The sequence below is a fragment of the Ranitomeya imitator genome, chromosome 2 (assembly GCF_032444005.1).
Source record: "Ranitomeya imitator isolate aRanImi1 chromosome 2, aRanImi1.pri, whole genome shotgun sequence".
Lineage (NCBI taxonomy): Eukaryota > Metazoa > Chordata > Amphibia > Anura > Dendrobatidae > Ranitomeya > Ranitomeya imitator.
This window is the reverse complement of record NC_091283.1, coordinates 246,465,388-246,481,525: the sequence shown is the minus strand read 5'-3', so window position 1 is coordinate 246,481,525 and position 16,138 is coordinate 246,465,388. Positions and strand designations below refer to the sequence as shown.

At 45.5% G+C, this 16,138-nt stretch overlaps 1 protein-coding gene across 1 annotated transcript in view; it reads right to left on the bottom strand.

Annotated features, from left to right (window-relative positions):
* The window catches only part of LOC138662893 (oocyte zinc finger protein XlCOF6-like), a 51,896-nt gene extending 41,719 nt beyond the window's left edge, over positions 1-10,177 (bottom strand). Inside the window, exons 1-6 of the mRNA XM_069748886.1 lie at positions 10,118-10,177; positions 8,628-8,816; positions 8,337-8,498; positions 8,131-8,254; positions 7,954-8,051; positions 7,665-7,755 (exon numbers count right to left, since the gene is read on the bottom strand). Of these exons, the coding sequence (XP_069604987.1) occupies positions 7,665-7,755; positions 7,954-8,051; positions 8,131-8,254; positions 8,337-8,498; positions 8,628-8,816; positions 10,118-10,144 (691 nt within the window). The 5' untranslated portion in view covers positions 10,145-10,177. The remainder of the gene's footprint in view (positions 1-7,664; positions 7,756-7,953; positions 8,052-8,130; positions 8,255-8,336; positions 8,499-8,627; positions 8,817-10,117) is intronic.
* Between the last annotated feature and the right edge of the window lie 5,961 nt (positions 10,178-16,138).

Genomic DNA, 16,138 nt, shown 5'->3' with positions numbered 1-16,138 from the left:
AGCTACTATCTCCCTGCCTGCAGTAATCTCAGCCAGGTATGGCAGGCAGCTACTGTTCTGTTTGATGAATCCTGTCATAAATCACACTCTGTGAGTATCTCCAGGCTCTTTATTCACATCATGTCTCAACCTCCATTACATGAATTCCGAGTACAACAACATCCAACAAGTTCCAAACACAGAAGATAGAACACACATAAAAGTAGTGAGACCCCTAGAGGCCACATGAACATATAACATATTGCTACATCCTTTCTCTTTTAACTAGAGGAACAATAAAAGATACTAAACTAATGTATACTATGACAAAGTTAGAAATTAACCTAGTACGTCCAGTTAGATATAATCTTTAAGGTGCGCCGGCTTTTTGCTAATTCTGCCAGCTCTGGTAATATAAGATGTGTCACTTTCTACATCTGGTACATCTGGTAGTTCTTCTGATATTGTCTGTCTCTGGCCAGAGTCCTCACCCTGATGGTCAGCTGTCACTGTTGGTGCCTGACTTGTACTTGCTGCCTCGTTGTCTTGGGTGTCTGGATACTGTTCAAAAGGCCATGAATCATCTCTTTCTTGCGTTTTCCTCAAATATCTTCGATTCCTCCTTAGTCTTCTTCCATCGTCTGTTAGAATTTCGTAAGACCGAGGTCCCAGTTTCTGGACAACCTTTGCCTTTTGCCAGTGTTTGTCAAATGTGGTGCTTGGCTGCAGCCGAATGTTGTCATTTCTCTGGAGCTCAGGCAGATCCTTTGCAGATTTATTGTAATAGAAAGCTTGCCTAGCTTGATTCTTCTGTAATTTAGCTTCGATGTTTCCCAGCAGCTTTGGCTCTAACAGATGACACGCAGTTGGTACTAGTGTCTTTGTACGCCTACTCATGAGCCTCTGTGCCGGACTGCTGTCTAGGCCTTGGGTGGGTGTGTTTCTATGATCCAGTATAGACAGATATACATCAGCACCCGCCTGGTTTGCTTTCTGCATGAGTCTTTTGGCCGTATTTACTGCTGACTCTGCTTTCCCATTACTCTGAGGATATCTTGGAGAAGACGTCTGGTGTTCAAATTCCCATTTCTTACTGAAAGTTTTGAATTCTTCCGACGTAAACTGTGCCGCATTGTCAGAGAAAACGATATCTGGAATGCCATACCTGGCAAAATGGGCCTTGAGTTTTTTAATCACTGTTCTCGCCCTTGTGTCCTGCACCAAATCAACCTCCTAGAAGTTAGAGAAATAGTCCACTGTAATCAGGTATTCTTTGTCATTCCATGTGAACAAGTCTGTTCCTATTTTTGACCAAGGCCTATGTGGAATTTCATGAGGTTGCAATGTCTCGTTTGGTTGCTTATCATTGCGGGATGCACATATTTCACATTGTGCTATGTAATTTTTTATGTGGTCATTCATTCCTGGCCAATAAACTGATTCTCGTGCACGACGTAGGCATCCTTCCATGCCTAAGTGAGAAGAGTGCAATGTCTTCAATATGCCTCTTCTGAGAACTTCAGGTATAACAGCCCTGTCTCCTTTAAAGATGATTCCTTGCTGCACTGACAATTCATCTCTTATGTGGAAGAATGGTGAGACTTCCCTCGGAGCATGCTGCTTGTATTTTGGCCAGCCCTGCAAGATGACAGTCTTTAAACTCTGGAGACTTTTATCCTTCTCTGTAAAAGTCTGGATTTGCTTGACCTTTTCTTTTGACACTGCAAGGTAGTTACACATATTGATGGTTTCAATGTCTTCCTGCTCATCATTTGTGATAGGAAGGTAAGCTCTGCTTAGCGTATCTGCAATCAGTAAGTCTCTTCCTGGACAGTACCCGATGTCAACATCATATTTCTGAAGTCGCAACAGCATGCGCTGTAGTCTCTTTGGGGCATTTAGTAATGGTTTCTTTGTAATGCTCTCCAATGGTTTGTGATCCGACTGCACTGTTACCCGTCGACCATAGGTGTACTGGTGAAACTTCTCCATCCCAAATACCACAGCCAGTAGTTCCTTCTCAATCTGCGCATATCCCTGCTCTGTTGTTGTAAGGGCTCTGCTTGCAAATGTAATTGGCTGTTTGTTCTGTATTAATGTGGCTCCAAGGCCTTTTTCCGAAGCATCACATTGTACCACCACTTCTCGATCTGGATCGAAATACTTTAGGGTTGCTGTATCTGCAATGGCATTCTTTACTGCTCGGAAAGCAGTCTCCTGGCTTTCTGTCCATTCCCAGCGCACATCTTTGTGGGTTAGCTGTCTCAGTGGCTCACACATGTCTGACAGATGTCTGCAAAATTTTGAGAGATAATTCACCATGCCCAAAAATCGTTGTACTCCAGAAACATCAGTAGGGGTAGGCAAATCTTGTATTGCTCTCACCTTTTCAGGATCCACTTTGACCCCAGTTGAAGTCAGTCGATGACCAATATAGGCCACTTCTGTCATTTTCAATTTGAATTTGTCCAAATTCAGCTTTATGTTTTTTTCTCTGCATCTGTCCAAAAATTGTATCATCTTCTGATCGTGATCCTTGATTGCAGATTCCATAGTCTCACCTTCTCCCACTACTAGGATATCATCCGCTATTGTCTTCACTCCAGTAAGTCCTTCCAAAGCCTGCATCAATTTCTGCTGGAATATCTCTGGAGCAGGTTTTAGTCCCATGGGCATTTTCAGCCATTTAAAGCGTCCAAATGGTGAAGAAAATGTTGTCAATAAACTTGAATCTTCAGTCAGGGCCACATGCCAGAATCCATTTTTTACATCACATACAGAAAATATTTTAGCCTTTGATAAATCTGGTAGAACATCATCTAATGTTGGCATTGGGTAATGATTTCGTTTCAGCGCCTTGTTGAGTAGCTTAGGATCAATACATATTCTTAACTTGCCCGATGGTTTCTGCACTATGACCAAACTGCTGATCCAATCTGTGCTCTTATGGACTGGTGCTATCATGCCTCTTCTCTGTAGATCTTGCAGTTCTACTTTCAGCGGTTGCATTAACGCTACAGGCACTCTTCTTGTAGGTAATCTGGTGGGCTGCACTGTGTTGTCAATTTCTAGCCTATATTTACCTTCAAAGCATCCATCACCTTCAAATACATCAGCATACTCTGCTTTTATTTTCTGCATGTCCAAGTTGTGCTCTGCATTTAGTTTTGGATTTTGTATATCCTGGGCAACTTCAACAGACATAATGTTCTGAGACTGTACTTTTATTAAGTCCATTGCCTGAACTGCTTTTACTCCCAGTAATGGTACATGGTTACCACCCCGTAACATGGTAAATTCAACTCTATAACTCTTTCTGTTACATGGGTTTCGTATTTTTAGCTTACATGTCCCCATTGGTTTCAGAACACTTTTGTTGTACATCACCAGTACCTTGTCAGTTGGCTCAATAGAAACCTGTTTGTTTAGCAGATCAAATGAAATTACATTGCAGCTTGCTCCACAATCCAGCTGAAATCTAATGGGCTTCTCATCCAACAAGAATGTTGCATAAAGCTGCTTGACATCCTTCACTACTGACTGCCCGACTACATTGACTTTCTCTGTTGTAGACTGCATTTGTAGCCATGTAATGTCCTCTGCACTGTCAGTGTCTGGTGTCACAGTGTGGAGCTGTCTGTACTGTTTGCCTCTTCCTTGCCTGCAGACAGCAGAGGAATGATTCTTCTTGCCACATGACCTGCAGGTTTCCCCATATGCTGGACACTTGGTTTTGTCTCTCTCATGTCTTTTCCCACAATACTTGCAGTGGACAGTGTTTATAGGGTAGTCTGGTCCTGTCTTTCCTTTCATAGATACTGCATGTACCTTGTAATCATTATTCTCACTGGTGCCTGCCATCATCTTCAGGCTGTGCTTTGTGAGCTCAGCAGCCCTGCAGATTTGCATACATTTCTCTAAAGTCATGTCTTCCTCTCTCAGTAATCTTTCTTTGAGATGACTGTCCTTTATGCCACACACCATTCTGTCCTTGATTAGACTGTCCCTGATCTCTGCAAAGCCACATGTTTCTGCAAGTCTCCTCAGCTCTGTCAGATATCTGTCCACATTTTCACCATCCTCCTGATGTCTTGTGAAAAACTTATATCTTTCCACTGTCTCATTCTTCTTTGGGTCACAGTGTTTATCAAATGCCTGCACAATGTCTGCTAGGAGGAGGTTGTCTGTGTCTGGGAGCAAGGTGTGGGCTAATTCTCTGCCATTTTCCCCAATTAGGTAATAAAACAGCTTTACTTTCCGTTTGTCATCAGTGGGGCCCACAGTCAGATCCACATACAGTGTAAACTCTTCCTTCCAATGTCTCCAAGTCTGGGACAGATTACATGAAGTGACATCCAGTCTCTGAGGGGGCTTCAGACCAGTCTCCATTTTTCTGTACTGTCAGGGAATCTGTACTTACAGTTGCAGTGATCTGTGCAGTTCCAGCCTCATATAAGCTCTAAGAATTTGCAGGTTCTGTGCCCGGCTGCCACCATGTTCTGTTTGATGAATCCTGTCATAAATCACACTCTGTGAGTATCTCCAGGCTCTTTATTCACATCATGTCTCAACCTCCATTACATGAATTCCGAGTACAACAACATCCAACAAGTTCCAAACACAGAAGATAGAACACACATAAAAGTAGTGAGACCCCTAGAGGCCACATGAACATATAACATATTGCTACAGCTACTATCTCCCTGCCTGCAGTAATCTCAGCCAGGTATGGCAGGCAGCAATAAGGAGTGGACTGATGCACAAATGAAATAAAAAGTGTGGACAAACAAAAAAGATAGCTGTGCAGAAAGGAAGGAACAAGAGGATTTGTGCTTTGAAAAAAGCAGTTGGTTTGCACAGTGGCGTACACACAGCAATGCAGCTATCAGGGAGCCTTCTAGGGCAGCCCAATGAGCTACAGCGCTGAGGAAAAAAAAATGCAGCCTCCACTGTCCCTGCAAACCGAAGGTGGTGTTGGACAGTGGAAATCGCTACAGCACAAGTGGTTTTGTGGTTAATGGACCCTGCCTAACGCTATCCCTGCTTCTGACGAAGAGGCAGCAACCTCTCCCTATGCTCAGATCAGCAGCAGTAAGATGGTGGTCGGCGGGAACGCCTCTTTATAGCCCCTGTGACGCCGCAGACAGCAAGCCAATCACTGCAATGCCCTTCTCTAAGATGGTGGGAACCAGGACGCTTTTTGCGTCATTGAAACGCGACTTTGGCGCGAAAGTCGCGTACCGCATGGCCGACCACGCACAGGGGTCGGATCGGGTTTCATGAAACCCGACTTTGCCAAAAGTCGGCGACTTTTGAAAATGAACGACCCGTTTCGCTCAACCATAGTTGTGACCGTGGCCCGTTTACTGACTACTCTTGTGTCTTCCGATTCTGTATTCTGTCCTTCCGGTTCTGACCCAGCTACCTGACTATTCTTCTTGCCATCTAATACCACAGAATAGCAGGTAACACCATGGTCCAAGCCTAGGGGTCCCAGTGTAAGTCCAGATCCATGTAATGGTGTTAAAGGGCGATGAGCAAGGCAATCCTTGGGATATGGAAAGCGGAGAAGATAGTGCCAAGCATGTTCATGGTGGAGATCTTTTGAGCTGCCAGTTGACCATGAACAGTGCTCCCAATACATTGTGTCTGCAAACTATTCCAGCTAGATCTGCATTCAAACAGCTAAATGGCGCTCCTTCCCTTCTGAACACTGCCATGTGCCCAGAGAGTAGTGTACAATCGTATTTAGGGTATTGTGAGAAGCTGGAAAATAATTTGTAAGATCCATTTGTTTTCTATTATCATTTGTGAATAATTCCAAAGTTATCACCACATAAAGTGACACACGTCAGATTGTAAAAATGGGGCCTGATTAAGAACACAAAACTGGCTGCGGGAAGAGGATAAATCAGAGGATTCTGGACACTACTGTAATCAAAAACTGACTATAGACAATAACATCTACTGAAATGCTCAAACTGAACTGTCTCCATCAGTAATAAATGAGCAGCTAGTGGTGAAACCTCTCTGGGGGAATTAGAGCACGGGGCTCGGTGACTTCACAATCTAAACTATCGGAAAATCCAATATTTTCTGTCAGATGAGTTTCAAGAAGAAATATTACACATTTAAAGAGAACTGTGTATAATAGTGCAGAGCAGAGAGGTCTTAAAGGGAACCTGTCAGCAGGATTGTGCTCAGTGACTACAGACACTCTCAGGTCGGTGCCGTTATACTGACTACACCGATACCTGGTGATGAAATCCGTCTTGTGGTTGTTGTTTAATCTGTATTTGTAGTTTTCAGTTAATGAGATTCTCGTGCTCTGGGGCAGGGCTGTGGGCGGGGCTTTATGTGGTGCTCTGGGGCGGGGCTGTGGGCAGGGCTTTAGGTGGTGTTCTGATTACATATTCATCTGTATTGGCCTATGACAGGTCACTGATCCCTCACTGACCCCCATTTTTACATAATGCATATAATAGTGTTGATATTATTGTTGATAATGCCTATAATATTGTGAGGCTTAGAAAAAAAATTACATCCAGCAAAATGTCACCGGCGATGGCGGCGCCTGTGCAGTAGCATCTATAAGTAAGAGATAGATGCTACTGGACAGGAACCGCTGGTGTCATTTTGCTGGATGTAATTTTTTTTCTAAGCCTCACAATAGCCACAATATTATAGGCATTATCAACAATAATATCAACACTATTATATGCATTATGTAAAAATGGGGGTCAGTGAGGGATCAGTGACCTGTCATAGGCCAATACAGATGAATATGTAATCAGCGCACCACATAAAGCCCCGCCCCAGAGCACCACATAAAGCCCCGCCCACAGCCCCGCCCTAGAACACGATAATCTCATTAACTGAAAACTCCAAATACAGATTACACAGCAGTAAACCAGAGTTGCATTCATTTATGGTGGACCATTGGAGCTACTATGAATCCTGACCAGAAGATTAGAGGAAATAATATTGCTCCCCATTTCAGGAGAGATTGTGCAGTAATCTGAACTTCTTAGGATCAAAAACAATGTAATTTATGAGGTGGAGTGAATCCATGAAACCAGGGCTGGAGCCAACACATCTCCTGCAGGCGGGAATAAATGTATATTCCAGCCATCAGCCACGCACAGCTCAGAGATATATCATGGCACCGGTGTGATGGGTTTATGTAGATTATTACAATCCTCCTGGAAGTTTGGGCAGAAAGACTGGACCTGGTCTTGTAGGGACCATATGATCACATTCAGCAGCACAGAAGGGAGAGAAGGGAGATTCATCCGATAAGATCTCAGGGTTCTAGGAAGCCAACAGCATCATTACCCTCCACTTTCTCTTACAGGACCATCATAATATTTTTCTTCAAGTGATTTTCTATCTTGTCAGCACATTCTACGTACGCTGTCATTTGGCTTTATAGTTCACAAATCTGGGCAAGTAACAGCGTCTCCTAAACCCAGGGGGTAGGTGGATCTACCAGGTTGTAAGATCTATAGAAAAGGGCTTTCAATGACCAAAGTCATTTGAACAGTTTTGGGTGGAGGAGAATGTTGTGGTCTAGAGGTAAAATGGTGACCATGGTAATACGGCCGGACTACACCTCCGATAAAGCAGCCACAGCCGGTGACTGAGAAGAATCTGTGACTTCTCTGCATTTAGTGGTTACTACTCACCTGGGTAGCCATATGTGGGAATCTCCTCTTTACACCGCTCATCCCCCCTCACATATGTCTCTGTAGTATTAATATGGGTCAGATCTTCACCCTGAAACAAATATTGTAAAAGTCACCGACAGATGGAGAAGTCACATTTATGATCAGCTCTAATCCTGCCATCTCCACCGCTCTCATTACACAGGTATAAAACATACAATACTGGTGGATAAAACAAGACTGAGCACAAGACCTTCACCGGCGTCTACACATCATAGGGGAGATCTCCTGACACCTTCTCTCCATCTACCTGATGATCCTGAGGAGCATTGGGATCTTCTTGGTTACAGTCCTGTGGAAGAAGAGGACGGGGACATCTCTCTGGTGTTGTCCTCTTACTGGATAGATCTGGAGGAAACACATACAGGGAGAGAATTCATTCTTTACGTACAGATAATTATAGGCCATGTGTATTTACTCCTATTACCTGGAGATGTGAGGGGCTGGGGAACCTCCATCATGACGTTCTTGTACAGATCTCTGTGTCCTTCTAAATACTCCCACTCCTCCATGGAGAAATAGACAGCGACATCCTGACACCTTATAGGAACCTGACACATACAATGATACCGTCATCCCCCGATCCCTTCATAGTGTTACTGTATAATGTCCCAGCATTCCCAGCAGTGTCACCTCTCCAGTCAGCAGCTCAATCATCTTGTAGATGAGTTCTAGGATCTTCTGGTCATGGATGTGAGGTGGAGGCCCCGTGATTGGGCTCAGGGGTCTTCCCCATCCCTCAGACACAGGGTCCTGACAGCGATCACTAGAGGTCTTCTTCACCACTGTGTAATCCTGGTAATGGAGAGACACATTAATAAATCTCACTACAGACATCTCCAGAGTCCTCACCTCTCCAGTTCTGTCCATCTGTTATTCCCATAGATAAGAATGATGTAATGTGACGTCATCAGAACCTCTCACCTCTCCAGTAAGCCGGAAGAGGATCTCTAGGGTGAGGTGTAATATCCTCTCCGCCATCTTGTCTCTGTCCATATCCATGTTTGATGGGTAAATCAGGAAAATGTTCTTTTGTAGCAGATCTTCACTGAGAGGATCCGTTATTGTAGAGACCTGAATGAGAAGATGAGCCGATGTAACATCAGAAGAATCCTGAAAAATTAGGAGGAAAAGGGAGTATTTTATTGTGAAAATTTAATAAAGTGTAACACACAGTAAAAATTACAACAGGATGACACGAAATATCATGAGTGCCATATACCCCACGTAGCTGCCAGTATCACATAAATCAGGAAGGCATGCCATAATGAAAGTGCTAATATAGAGCAATAGTGTGGTCTCATTGAATAAATTGTACAATAGCACTTCCCTGCAGCCAGCACCAAACGAAATGAGTAGCACTAAAGAAAAAAAAAAATGATGTGCTGACCCAAAGTAACCATATACCGTACTCGTCAAAGCAAATACTGTAGCTGTAAATGGCGCTTACCAGCAGCTAACACCAGAATGGGGTGGATGACACCAGAGGAATCCAACAGAGCCCCCAAAGTAAGTTTCGCTTGTTTGTTTGTTGCTTTCTCAAGGGGATAACTCTTACTGCACACAAGGACCTTTTTATCCCATTGGTGACTCATCTAACGCCGGTCACATGATGTGTCTCAGCCAATAGTATTGGTATCTTGGCGCATGTGCCCTGCACTCCGCAGGTCCTACAGCGGCCGCTGACGTCAGGCACAATCTTGCATGCAGGAAAGCATGTTTGAGAGGCTGGGAAGACGCCGCGGCAGACGAGGAGCTGCTGGATAGACACGGCACATGCGCGCCACCAAATACTCCCCTCAGAAGTTACCGCAGGGCAGCCCCATATCAATAATTAAATTAATCATACCATAATATCAGACAACACTATTTCCATAAAAATACAGCACATGATAATTAATCCAAAAGTAAATGTGAGTGCAAAATCTTCCGATTGATGCAAAGGGTTGGATCCAAATTCAATGGCATATTAAATTCTTCCAATGGGTCAAGCGGCACAGCTGGAGACGTCTGCAAATGGGCATAAGAAGGTCCAAGCACGGCGAGACCTTGATGACGCAGGTTACTGATATTATAAAGGCCGGAGCCCCAAAGGCAGAACAGATTTGGCGCTAAGCAAAGGAAAGGGGTGCGGGGAAGAATCTGAGGTACCAGCTAATGGTAAAGAGCCCGAGGCAGCTGGGTGTGGGGCAGAACCCTGCTTACAGGGCATAATGGGGGCATTACACTGTGTGGGGCCAAGAAAGGGGCCCTGTACTAGGAGAACAATCCGCTCCCTCACTTCTTGTCCTCCATAGTTGGCTCGTATGTATCTATTACAGGAAACAGAACAACAACGTTATGATTCTTATAAAGAGTCTCCGTGCAGAAGGGGTTAATGTCCCCGCGCTCAGTAATGGGGAATCTCCACATACCTCCACCTGCAGAGCCGCACTCCACATATATGGCTGCTCTGTGCGCACAGGACCTGTGATGAGGTCACAGGGGGAGGAGTCAGGGGTCACGTGATCCGCAGTGAAGACGCTACATGGAGACTTCTCCTCAGTCAGTGACATTTCCGCCATTATTCGCCCTCACTACTGGCACAATTACCTCGCGCCACCTTTTCTACACAATGTTATGTGTGGAATGTAACGTGTGATTTCTCTGGAGACAAATAGACCCCACACATGAGGGAATTATTACCGGTTACCGGACGTCTAGTATATGGCGGCATATGATTGTGCTATCGCCTCCACACCAGGAGCTAAAATGCCGAAATTTCACTTATTTACCCCCTTCCAGTGTCCGGTTAAGGCCGGAGTCACACATGCGAGAAACAGATCCGTGTCTCGCATGTGAAAACCAAGCTCTGGCGCCGGAACTCCAGAGCGGAGCGTGCGGCCGCATAGCAACACATGGAACCGCACGCTCCGCTCCCAAGTGACGGCGCCAGAGCTTGGTTTTCACATGCGAGACACGGACGTGTTTCTCGCATGTGTGACTCCGGCCTAAGGGTCATATACGGCCATGCCCCTCTCCAGTCACTGTGGGGTTTGTTAATAGGATGGAGGGCGGCGTCCATGCTTGGACTTCAGAGAGATTAATAAAATCACAGCTCACCTTCCCTATCCTTTAGGGTATGTGCACATGGAATGCACCACGGCTGCGTACTCGGTATCGGGTCCAGTATTTAAAGGGGATGTCACGGTGGCGACCCGGTCCGTTACCCTGGTCACCAACATTAAAGGTCTTTAAAGGGATAAAGTTTATGTTTGTGATGCCACCTTTAGGGGGTCCTCTGGGGTGATGTTGTGGCAGCTAGATGGTATAACTTCCCACAGGTGAAGTATGTCCCCAGGGCTCCCGATGGTGTAGATGGAAGATGGTGAGGAGTGCAGTAAAGATCGAGGACACAGGGTTGCAGTCTCTTTACCTTGTTTACTGAAGGCTTCAGCATCCACAGTCCAGAGTACCAGATCACAGGGCAGGCAATGTCCGGCCGGCTTGGAGGCAAGTTAGAAGTCCCCTTACCCAGGTGGAAATCAAAAGCTTTCCTTTACCGCCATGGTGTTGTAGTTCCTTACTGCTAAAAGCTCACATATGGTCCTCACAGATGTCTCGCTCTCTGTCCCCCGGGTAGGATAGGACATTACCCGTATGAGTGTTGGCTTGATGCGGTTTATAGGGACTCTAGCATGCCCCGGCCTCTGAGGGATGCCACCGTGCCTCCTGGGTGTTAGGTCGGACAGGTAACCTAAAGTTCATCTGTCCTGCCGGTCTCTTATGTAAGTCATAGGGTACGTGCTGCGGATCCGCAGTGTTTCCGCAGCTGCGGATCCGCAGCAGTTTCCCATGAGTTTACAGTACAATGTAAACCTATGGGAAACAAAAAACGCTGTGCACACGCTGCGGAAAAAAACGCACGGAAATGCAGCGGTTTACATTCCGCAGCATGTCACTTCTTTCTGCGGATTCCGCAGCGGTTTTACAACTGCTCCAATAGAAATCCGCAGTTGTAAAACCGCAGTAAATCCATAGCGGTTTTCAACTGCGGATTTATCAAATCTGCCATGGAAAAATCCGCAGTAGACCAGGATATGTGTGCACATAGCCATAGAGGGCCTTACAATCCTCGGTGTTCTGGCTACCGGTTTCTGCACCTCAGAAGGAGGCTGCCTGCTCGGGGCTGGGCTCCCTCTAATATCCACTCCTGTGCTTTGCTCTCCTGCATGCTTTCTGCAGCCAATTCGGCTTTCTCAATGTCTCTTTCAAGGGACTGCTGCACTGGGGCTACGCAGCGCTGTAAAACCTTCTGATTTGCCTCAGACTGATCCAGTCTGTTCCGTGGCAAGTACTGTTCTGTCTCTCCCTACAGACTACCAATTATATATATATATATATATATATATATATATATATATATATATATATAGATATATATATAGATATATATATATATATGGGGAGTCACCTAGCAAGTACGATCAAAAGCTCCCCCTGTTGGCCTGGAGTGTAAATGTGTTGCATGTTTGTGGTGCCTGGTTGTTGTGAATTCTGTGGCAGAGTTCACTCCTGTGGTCACAAGTGGTACTTCGGCTGATTCTCTCTGGGAGCTTCCGTTTGTGGAGGAAAGTGGTACTGCAGCTTCTGAGTTTCCTCCCTCAGGTGACCTGGTGAGCTCGTTAGCTGCTTCTCTACTTAACTCCACCTAATGCTTTGATCCATGCTTCCTGTCAATGTTCCAGTGTTGGACTTGTGTATCTCTGGATCATTCCTGTGGCCTGCTGCTCTGCATAGCTAAGTGCTTCTTTGCTATTTGTTGCTATTTTTTCTGTCCAGCTTGTCTATTTGTTTTGCTGGAAGCTCTGGGACGCAAAGGGTGTACCTCCGTGCCGTTAGTTCGGTACGGAGGGTCTTTTTGCCCCCTTTGCGTGGTTTTCTTTAGGGTTTTGTGTAGACCGCAAAGTCATCTTTCCTATCTTCGTTCTGTCTAGAATATCGGGCCTCACTTTGCTGAATCTATTTCATCCCTACGTTTGTCTTTTCATCTTACTCACAGTCATTATATGTGGGGGGCTGCCTTTTCCTTTGGGGTATTTCTCTGAGGCAAGGTAGGCTTATTTTTCTATCTTCAGGCTAGTTAGTTTCTCAGGCTGTGCCGAGTTGCATAGGGAGCGTTAGGCGCAATCCACAGCTGCCTCTAGTTGTGTTTGGAGAGGATCAGGGATTGCGGTCTGCAGAGTTCCCACGTCTCAGAGCTCGTTCTATTATTTTGGGTTATTGTCAGATCACTGTATGTGCTCTGATCGCTATGTACATTGTGTTACTGAATTGCCTATCACAACAGTACAGGAAGCCAGAAGTACTAATGATTCTCAATAGAGGGAAAAAAGAAGTTCTGAGACCATTTTTTTTCCTTTGCACTGTGATTTGTCTTTTTTTTCCCCTAGACATTTGGGTGCTTCAGGACACAAGTGTTACAATGGACATTAAAGGTCTGTCTTCATGTGTAGATCAGCTCACGGCAAGAGTTCAAGATATTCAAAATTTTGTGGTTCAGAATTCTTTGTTAGAACCGAGAATTCCTATTCCAGATTTGTTTTTTGGAGATAGAACTAAATTTCTGAGTTTCAAGAATAATTGTAAACTGTTTCTGGCTTTGAAACCTCGCTCTTCTGGTGACCCAGCGCAACAGGTTAGGATCGTCATTTCTTTTTTGCGTGGCGACCCTCAGGACTGGGCATTTTCTCTTGCGTCAGGAGATCCTGCATTAAGTAATATTGATGCGTTTTTCCTGGCGCTTGGATTGCTGTACGATGAGCCTGATTCAGTAGATCAGGCAGAAAAGAATTTGCTGGCTCTTTGTCAGGCTCAGGATGAGATAGAGCTATATTGCCAGAAATTTAGAAAATGGTCCGTGCTCACTCAATGGAATGAATCTGCGCTTGCAGCCATTTTCAGAAAGGGTCTCTCTGAAGCCATTAAGGATGTCATGGTGGGATTTCCTATGCCCGCTGGTTTGAATGAGTCTATGTCTTTGGCCATTCAGATCGGTCGACGCTTGCGTGAGCGTAAATCTGTGCACCATTTGGCGGTATTACCTGAGATTAAACCTGAGCCTATGCAGTGCGATAGGACTATGACCAGAGTTGAACGGCAAGAACACAGACGTCTGAATGGGCTGTGTTTCTACTGTGGTGATTCCACTCATGCTATCTCTGATTGTCCTAAGCGCACTAAGCGGTTCGCTAGGTCTGCCGCCATTGGTACTGTACAGTCAAAATTTCTTCTGTCCGTTACCTTGATATGCTCCTTGTCGTCGTATTCTGTCATGGCGTTTGTGGATTCAGGCGCTGCCCTGAATTTGATGGACTTGGATTATGCTAAACGTTGTGGGTTTTTCTTGGAGCCCTTGCAGTGTCCTATTCCATTGAGAGGAATTGATGCTACACCTTTGGCCAAGAATAAGCCTCAATTCTGGACCCAGCTGACCATGTGCATGGCTCCTGCACATCAGGAGGTTATTCGCTTTCTGGTGTTGCATAATCTGCATGATGTGGTCGTGTTGGGGTTGCCATGGCTACAAGCCCATAATCCAGTATTGGATTGGAATTCCATGTCTGTGTCCAGCTGGGGTTGTCAGGGGGTACATGGTGATGTTCCATTTCTGTCAATTTCGTCATCCACCCCTTCTGAGGTTCCAGAGTTCTTGTCTGATTACCGGGATGTATTTGATGAGCCCAAGTCCGATGCCCTACCTCCGCATAGGGATTGTGATTGTGCTATCAATTTGATTCCTGGTAGTAAATTCCCAAAAGGTCGACTGTTTAATTTATCCGTGCCTGAGCACACCGCTATGCGCAGTTATGTGAAGGAATCCCTGGAGAAGGGGCATATTCGCCCGTCATCGTCGCCATTAGGAGCAGGGTTCTTTTTTGTAGCCAAGAAGGATGGTTCGCTGAGACCGTGTATAGATTATCGCCTTCTTAATAAGATCACTGTTAAATTTCAGTACCCCTTGCCATTGTTATCTGATTTGTTTGATCGGATTAAGGGGGCTAGTTGGTTCACTAAGATAGATCTTCGTGGTGCGTATAATCTGGTGAGAATCAGGCAAGGCGATGAATGGAAAACTGCATTTAATACGCCCGAGGGTCATTTTGAGTATCTAGTGATGCCGTTCGGACTTGCCAATGCTCCATCAGTGTTTCAATACTTTATGCATGACATCTTCCGTGAGTACCTGGATAAATTCCTGATTGTGTACTTGGATGACATTTTGATCTTCTCGGATGATTGGGAGTCTCATGTGAAGCAGGTCAGAACGGTTTTTCAGGTCCTGCGTGCTAATTCTTTGTTTGTGAAGGGATCAAAGTGTCTCTTTGGTGTGCAGAAGGTTTCATTTTTGGGGTTCATCTTTTCCCCTTCTACTATCGAGATGGATCCGGTTAAGGTCCAAGCCATCCATGATTGGACTCAGCCGACATCTCTGAAAAGTCTGCAAAAGTTCCTGGGCTTTGCTAATTTTTATCGTCGCTTCATCTGCAATTTTTCTAGTGTTGCCAAACCATTGACCGATTTGACCAAGAAGGGTGCTGATTTGGTCAATTGGTCTTCTGCTGCTGTGGAGGCTTTTCAAGAGTTGAAGCGTCATTTTTCTTCTGCCCCTGTGTTGTGTCAACCAGATGTTTCTCTTCCGTTCCAGGTCGAGGTTGATGCTTCTGAGATTGGAGAAGGGGCTGTTTTGTCACAGAGAGGTCCTGGTTGCTCAGTGATGAAACCATGCGCTTTCTTTTCCAGGAAGTTTTCGCCTGCTGAGCAAAATTATGATGTGGGCAACCGAGAGTTGCTGGCCATGAAGTGGGCATTCGAGGAGTGGCGTCATTGGCTTGAAGGAGCTAAGCATCGCGTGGTGGTATTGACTGATCATAAGAACTTGACTTATCTCGAGTCTGCCAAGCGCTTGAATCCTAGACAAGCTCGTTGGTCGTTGTTTTTTGCCCATTTTGACTTTGTGATTTCGTACCTTCCGGGCTCTAAAAACGTGAAGGCGGATGCTCTGTCTAGGAGTTTTGTGCCCGACTCTCCGGGTTTATCTGAGCCGGCGGGTATCCTCAAGGAAGGAGTAATTGTGTCTGCCATCTCCCTTGATTTGCGGCGGGTGCTGCAAAAATTTCAGGCTAATAAACCTGATCGTTGCCCAGCGGAGAAACTGTTTGTCCCTGATAGGTGGACGAATAGAGTTATCTCTGAACTTCATTGTTCGGTGTTGGCTGGTCATCCTGGAATCTTTGGTACCAGAGAGTTAGTGGCTAGATCCTTTTGGTGGCCGTCTCTGTCGCGAGATGTGCGTACTTTTGTGCAGTCCTGTGGGATTTGTGCTCGGGCTAAGCCCTGCTGTTCTCGTGCCAGTGGGTTGCTTTTGCCCTTGCCGGTCCCGAAGAGGCCTTGGA